Source organism: Falco cherrug, chromosome 3 (genome assembly GCF_023634085.1).
Source record: "Falco cherrug isolate bFalChe1 chromosome 3, bFalChe1.pri, whole genome shotgun sequence".
Classification (NCBI taxonomy): Eukaryota; Metazoa; Chordata; class Aves; order Falconiformes; family Falconidae; genus Falco; species Falco cherrug.
This window is the reverse complement of record NC_073699.1, coordinates 118,548,486-118,554,485: the sequence shown is the minus strand read 5'-3', so window position 1 is coordinate 118,554,485 and position 6,000 is coordinate 118,548,486. Positions and strand designations below refer to the sequence as shown.

At 69.8% G+C, this 6,000-nt stretch overlaps 2 protein-coding genes across 2 annotated transcripts; both read left to right on the top strand.

Moving 5' to 3' along the window:
* The first annotated feature begins 939 nt into the window (after nt 1–939).
* Nucleotides 940–2,539, top strand: TMEM35B (transmembrane protein 35B). The gene is made up of 3 exons (XM_055705031.1): nt 940–1,063; nt 1,802–1,982; nt 2,074–2,539. The coding sequence occupies exons 1-3, from the start codon at nt 956–958 to the stop codon at nt 2,202–2,204; spliced, it is 420 nt and encodes a 139-aa protein (XP_055561006.1). The 5' UTR covers nt 940–955; the 3' UTR covers nt 2,205–2,539.
* Nucleotides 2,540–3,619: 1,080 nt separating this feature from the next.
* On the top strand, nt 3,620–5,814 carry LOC129735743 (platelet-activating factor receptor-like). The gene is made up of 2 exons (XM_055706273.1): nt 3,620–3,655; nt 4,634–5,814. The coding sequence occupies exon 2, from the start codon at nt 4,643–4,645 to the stop codon at nt 5,645–5,647; it is 1,005 nt and encodes a 334-aa protein (XP_055562248.1). The 5' UTR covers nt 3,620–3,655; nt 4,634–4,642; the 3' UTR covers nt 5,648–5,814.
* The last annotated feature ends 186 nt before the right edge of the window (nt 5,815–6,000 follow it).

Here is a 6,000-nt window from a genome sequence, read left to right as displayed (position 1 = left end):
CTGGGCACACGCTGCATGGCGAGCAGTGCTGGCAGTGACGCAGGCCTGGGTGGTGCGGGGAGGGCAGCAGCTGCGGCCTTCTGCCTGGCAGCAATGCCCGGCCCGCCTGCCTGGCTACCCCGGCTCAGCTGCGTGGCTAACCAGTCTGCCACCTGGCTACCCAGCCTGCTGCGTGGCTAACCAATCTGCCACCTGGCTACCCAGCCTGCTGCGTGGCTAACCAATCTGCCACCTGGCTACCCAGCCTGCTGCGTGGCTAACCAATCTACTGCCTGGCTAACAGCCCGGCTGCCCTGCTATGCTGCCTGGCTACCCAGCCTGCTGTGTGGCTAACCCCAGCCACCGGCAACCTGCCTGTGCCGCTGCCTGCACCCGGTCCCTTTGCGGGTGCTGGCCCAGGGCCCGCTGTGCCCGCACAGTCCCAATGTGGGTCTGGGGGTTTTATCCCACCCACACCCCCCCCAGCCCTATTTATTTGCTGTCACCCAGCCCAGGTTCGGTGGGAGGGTGGTGCTGGCCGGGGGGATGTGGGCCTCACAGCCCGGGGGGGGTCCGTGCCCCGCGGGGGGGGGTCCGTGCCCCGCGGGGGGGGGGTCCGTGCCCCGCGGGGGGGGGTCCGTGCCCCGCGGGGGGGGGGTCCGTGCCCCGCGGGGGGGGGTCCGTGCCCCGCGGGGGGGGGTCCGTGCCCCGCGGGGGGGGGGTCCGTGCCCCGCGGGGGGGGGTCCGTGCCCCGCGGGGGGGGGTCCGTGCCCCGCGGGGGGGGGTCCGTGCCCCGCGGGGGGGGGTCCGTGCCCCGCGGGGGGGGGGTCCGTGCCCCGCGGGGGGGGGGTCCGTGCCCCGCGGGGGGGGGGTCCGTGCCCCGCGGGGGGGGGTCCGTGCCCCGCGGGGGGGGGGTCCGTGCCCGGGCCGGAGCCGAGCCCCGTGGCCCCGCCCGCCGCCCCCGCCCGTGCCCGCCATGGCGGCGGCGTTCCGAGCGCTGCGCGTCCTGCTGGGGCTGTTCTTCCTGCTGGCGGGCGCCGGGAAGCTCTCGGCCCTGCTCTCGGCCGACCTGCACCGCTACATGGTGGGTCCGGGGGGGGGGGGGCTGCGCTGCGCCGGGGGGGGCTGCGCGGGGCTGCGCTGCGCGGGGAGCTGCGCGGTGTCGGGGGGCTTCGCTGCGCAGGGGGCTGCGCGGTGCCGCGGGGCTGAGCTGCGCCGGGGGGGGGCTGCGCGGTGCCGGGGGGGGCTGCGCGGTGCCGGGGGGCTGAGCTGCGCCGGGGGGCCGCGCGGTGCGGGGGGCCTGAGCTGCAGCGGGGGGCGCTGCGCGGTGCCGGCAGGCTGAGCTGGGGGGAGCACGCAGGGTGGGGTGCTGGGCCACAGCGCTGAGCCCCTGGGGGGGGGAATGGGCAGGCTGGGGTGCAGGAACGATCCCCTGGGGTGCAGGGCTGAGCCCCCTGGGGGGAATAAGCAGGTCGGCGTGCTGGAATGATCCCCTGGGGGTATGGGGCTGAGCCCCCTGGGGGGAGTGAGCAGGTTGAGGTGCTGGGGTACAGGGCTGAGCCCCCTGGATGGGAATGAGCGGGCTGGGGCGTGGGGCTGAACCCCTGGGGGTTCAAGGCTGAGCCCCTTGGCAGGGGTAATGAGCAGGTTGGGGTGCGGGGCTGCTGGGCTGAGCCCCCCTGGGGGCAATGAGCAGGCTGGGGTGCTGGTGTGCAGGATTGAACCCCTTGGGGCACAGGGCTGAGCACAGCAGACCCTGCCGGAGGGGCTGTGCCCCCCACCCCAGGCTCAGGGCTGCTCTGTCCCCTCCTGCCCTCCGCAGCAGTCGCAGTTCGTGCGGTACGCCGAGGTGTTCCCCCTGAAGGAGCTGGGGCTCACGCCGGAGCCGGGCTGGTACCTGGAGGTGGTGGGCTGGGTGGAGGCGGTGGCCGGGCTGCTGCTGGCGTTCGGGCCCCAGCTCCTGCAGGAGATCAGCAACTTCATCCTCAGCGTCATCATGATCGGTGAGAGCGAGCGGGAGCCCGTCACCCCGTGTGGGGTCCCAGGAGACCCTCGGGCAGGGACCCCTATTCCCCCGTTGTGCTCCTCGCCCAGGTGCCATCTACACACTGCTGGTGCTGCGGGAGCCCCTGGCCATGTGTGCCCCCGCCACCCTCTGCCTCGGTCTCCTCCTGCTGCTCAACATCCGCGGGCACGCGGCCCCCGCCAAGCCCAAGTTCGAGTGACCGGTGCTGGGAAGGACGGATGGCTCGGCTGGTGGGAAGTGATGCCTTTATGATATTTTGGGGGACAGCATCGCGTCCTGGGAGGTAACTTGCTGCTCAGGCGGTGTGTCCCCTCCTGCCACCGCTGGGGACCTTGGTGTCGGTTGTCCCTGTGCTGCAGGACCTGGGGCTGGTGCGGTGGGACGGTGGCCGTGGCACCACCGCCGCTCCAGGAGCTCCATTGCTGAACTCGCACAAGGTGTCCAGCTCTTCCCGGCGTTTGGCCATGTCGAGCTGGGGCTGGCTCTGCTCTCCTGGAGGCTCTCATTTTTTGGAATAAAGCTTCTTGTTTTTCATTTTGCCTGCCCTGTTCATTTCTGCCTCCCGCCACGCTGAGGGGATGTCCTGGGCCCCCTGGAGCAGTGCCCAGGGTCAAGGGCTGGGGACAGGCAGGAGCTGGTGGCAGCTGACACGGAGACAGAGCCAGTGGGGAGAGCCCATGTGGGGCTGGGAGCCCCCCGGCTGGCCAGAGCCACCTAGCAATGTGCCAGGCCGCTTGTACATCGGGGGGGGGTGGGCAACAGCAGCAGCGTGACCCCCCCCTTCCTCAAAACCTTGTGCCTGGGCAGGCGCGTGGGTTTTTTTGGATCTTGCACCCTGTGGGTGCAGGGCCCTCCACCACCCCAGATGGGCACAGCCAATGTGATCCACTTGGGATGAACCCCAAGATCACATTTGTACCCGGTGCATCTCCCAGTAGGGCGGCTGTGCTGGCGGGGGGGGGGAGACTGGCCGTCTTGGGATGAGCAGAGGGGGTACAACACCCCCGTACCCCCAGTGGGACCTGAACCACCTTGGGGGTGGCACCTTTGGTGTCCCAAAGGAACATCCACAATTTGCAGGGCCACGCCAGGCTGTGAGTCAGATGCTCACAGAGCTGGGGGTGGGGGGGGGTGGGGGGCTGGGGTTGTGCTCCCCCTGATTCGAGCTTTAAGCCAAGAAAAGCACTGAGAGCCGGGAGGAGCAGATTCCTGCTTTGATCCCTTTCAGGGCATCCCCCTTTCCCCCCAGCTGCTGGGTGTGGAAACTTGACCCTCTGCTGCTTTCATCCTGGCGTGGGTGGGAAAAAGGCTCTGGGAAATGGTCCTAGACAGGGCTGGGGGCACGTGGAGGGGGGGGTGGCAGGTCCCCCCCGTGTACCCCCAGCCCCGTCAGCCGGCGCAGGGGGTCTTACCATGGCTCCAGCGAGGAATCCTCTGTTACATACACACGCAGGTGCTCTCCCCGTTCCAGCTGCTGTCCCGCAGGCGCTGACCCCCACAGGGGCTTGGGATGGTGGCGGGGGGTGGGGTGGCTGGGGGGATCAGGCAGCTCCTGCCTCCTCCAGCACTTAAAGCCTTCCCCAGCCTGGCTGGATCAGACAGCGAGGAGCAGCCGGAGGGGACGCAGCCGGTCCAGCCTGACCCAGTGGGGTAAGTAACCAGCTTGGTGTGGGTGAGACGGAGCATCCCCTGGGCCAACAGGGCTGGGGGAAGGGAAGGGGAAGGGGGGGCTCTGAGGGAGCTGGGGGCTCCTTGGGGGTCTGTGCTGGCTCTGCAGAACAACTGGAGTCCACTGGGATGAGCCTTGAGTCCCCCTCATGTCTTCCATGCCTCAGCCTGGTGCTGGGTGCTGCGTGTGCCGAATCCGGCCCTGCCGTGCTGGAAAACACCCGCTGGGTGAGTCAGTGCTGTCAGTGAGGTGTGGGCAGGCAGTGACGGGAGGTGAAATAGATGCAGCCCTGGGACACAGCCATTGCGGCACAACGTCGTTTTCCATGGCCAGGACCGGCAAACCTGCCTGGTGCAGGGCTGGGGGGCACGGGGCGCTGTGGCCCCATGCTCGTACACCCCATGTCCGTGCCCTCTCCGGTGTGTGCTGAGCCGGTGGTGGGTGACGTCCCCACGGGTGGGCTCCGTGGGGGGATTTAGGGTGCTGGGAATGGGCCGGGGCTGGGTGGTCCCAGCAAGCACATGGCTGCGTGGGAGGTGTTAATCCTTGCAGCTGCCAGCTGGAGCCGGCACTGGAGCCAGCACTGGAGCCGGCACAGCACCCCCGGGTGCCTCCGGCAGCGGCTCTGCCCCTTGGCCAGGGCGCAGCTGCGCCTGCCGCTCCCCGGGGCGCCCTGGCTGGACCGCTGGCGGCAGCCGCTGGGATCCCTCGCAGGGGGGGGACATGGCTGGGGTTGGGCTGGGACGGGATCCCAGAGCCCCTCGCCTCTTGCCGTTGGAGTTGGAGGCTGAGCCCATCTGACAGACGGTGGCATCCCCACGGGGTGGCTCTGCCTCTGGTCCCGCCAGCTACGGCAGGTGCCAGCCAGAGAGGTCGCCCCGTCCAGGTCAATGTCCCTTCCATGTCCCCCGAGGGCTGTGTCCAGGGCCATGCCACTGACCGTCCCCCCATCTTTGCAGGAGCCCAGGATGAACGGCTCGGCGTCGGGGCCGCTGCTGGCTGAGCACCCCGGCGAGTGCATGCCCAGCGACCCGCTGCAGTTCGTGCTGGTTCCTGCTGTCTACTGCCTGGTGCTGTGCGTGGGGCTGCCGGGCAACCTGGTGGCCTTGCTGGTCTTCCTGCAGAGCGGCAAGGTGAGGAAGGCCATCCGCATCTACCTCATCAACCTCACGCTGGCCGACATCCTCTTCAACCTCACCCTGCCCCTCTGGATCCCCTACTACCTGGCCGGGGGGGACTGGCTGCTGTCAGAGGCTGCCTGCCGCCTGGCCGGGGCCGCCTACTACCTGGCGACCTACAGTGCCATCACCTTCATGGCGCTCATCAGCTTCAACCGGTACTGCGCGGTGCGGGCGGCACGGCGGGAGCTGCCGCTGACGGGGCGCCGGGGGGCCGCGCTGGCCTGTGCCCTGGCCTGGCTGCTGGGGCTGGGCTGCGCCGTGCCCACCTTGGCCACCCAGCAGACCTTCCCCACCCGCGCCGGGACCACCGCCTGCTTTGAGCAGCATGGCCGGCAGCGGGTGTACGCCTACGCCATGGTGGGCTTCTTCACTGCTGCCTTCCTGGTGGTGCTGGGCACCTATGCCTCCATCGCCCGGGCGCTCTCGGTGCCCACCGCCGCCTCACCGGGCTTCCACCGGCAGCAGGCGCGCGCCATGGTGCTGGGGATGCTTCTGGTCTTCGTGGTCTGCGTGGCCCCCTACCACCTCACGCTGGCCCCCTGGGTGGGCAGCCAGCCCCCCGTGCCACTCTGCAGGCCCCCTGCCACCCTGGACATGCTGCACACACTGAGTGTGGCCCTGCTCAGCCTCAACAGCTGCCTCGACCCCCTCATCTACTGCTTCTCCATCCGGCGCTTCCGTGCTGACCTGGGACGGACCCTGCGCAAGATTGGCCGGTGCGTCCCGCTCTCCCCGCCGGCCCCCGCCGTGCCTGTGCCCAGTGCCCGCGCGTCCTCCTTTGCCTCCTCGTAGCAGGGTGGGCGCTGGGGTCCTGCCCCCTGTCTGGCCCAGCACCTCAGTCCCGGTGGGATGGGGTACCTGGCATTAGGCTAAGGATGGGGAGCAGCGTGGGAGAAGCTCTGGCTTCATGCACTCCCCCGCCTCCATCTCTGCTCTCTGCGCATCCCCACGTGCTCTCAGGCCCACGGTTTCTGCTCATGCACAGATCCTGCCCCCTGCATTCACAGGCACTGGGGGGGCTCGCGCAGTGAGGGGGGGCTGAGCTGCTGCAGGTGAGGCTGAGCTGTAGTGGGATGTGGTGAGACAGGACAGGGAGGGATGCCCGGGGTTGGCTGTCCCTGCCCGGGGGGGTCTCTGTCCCCTGG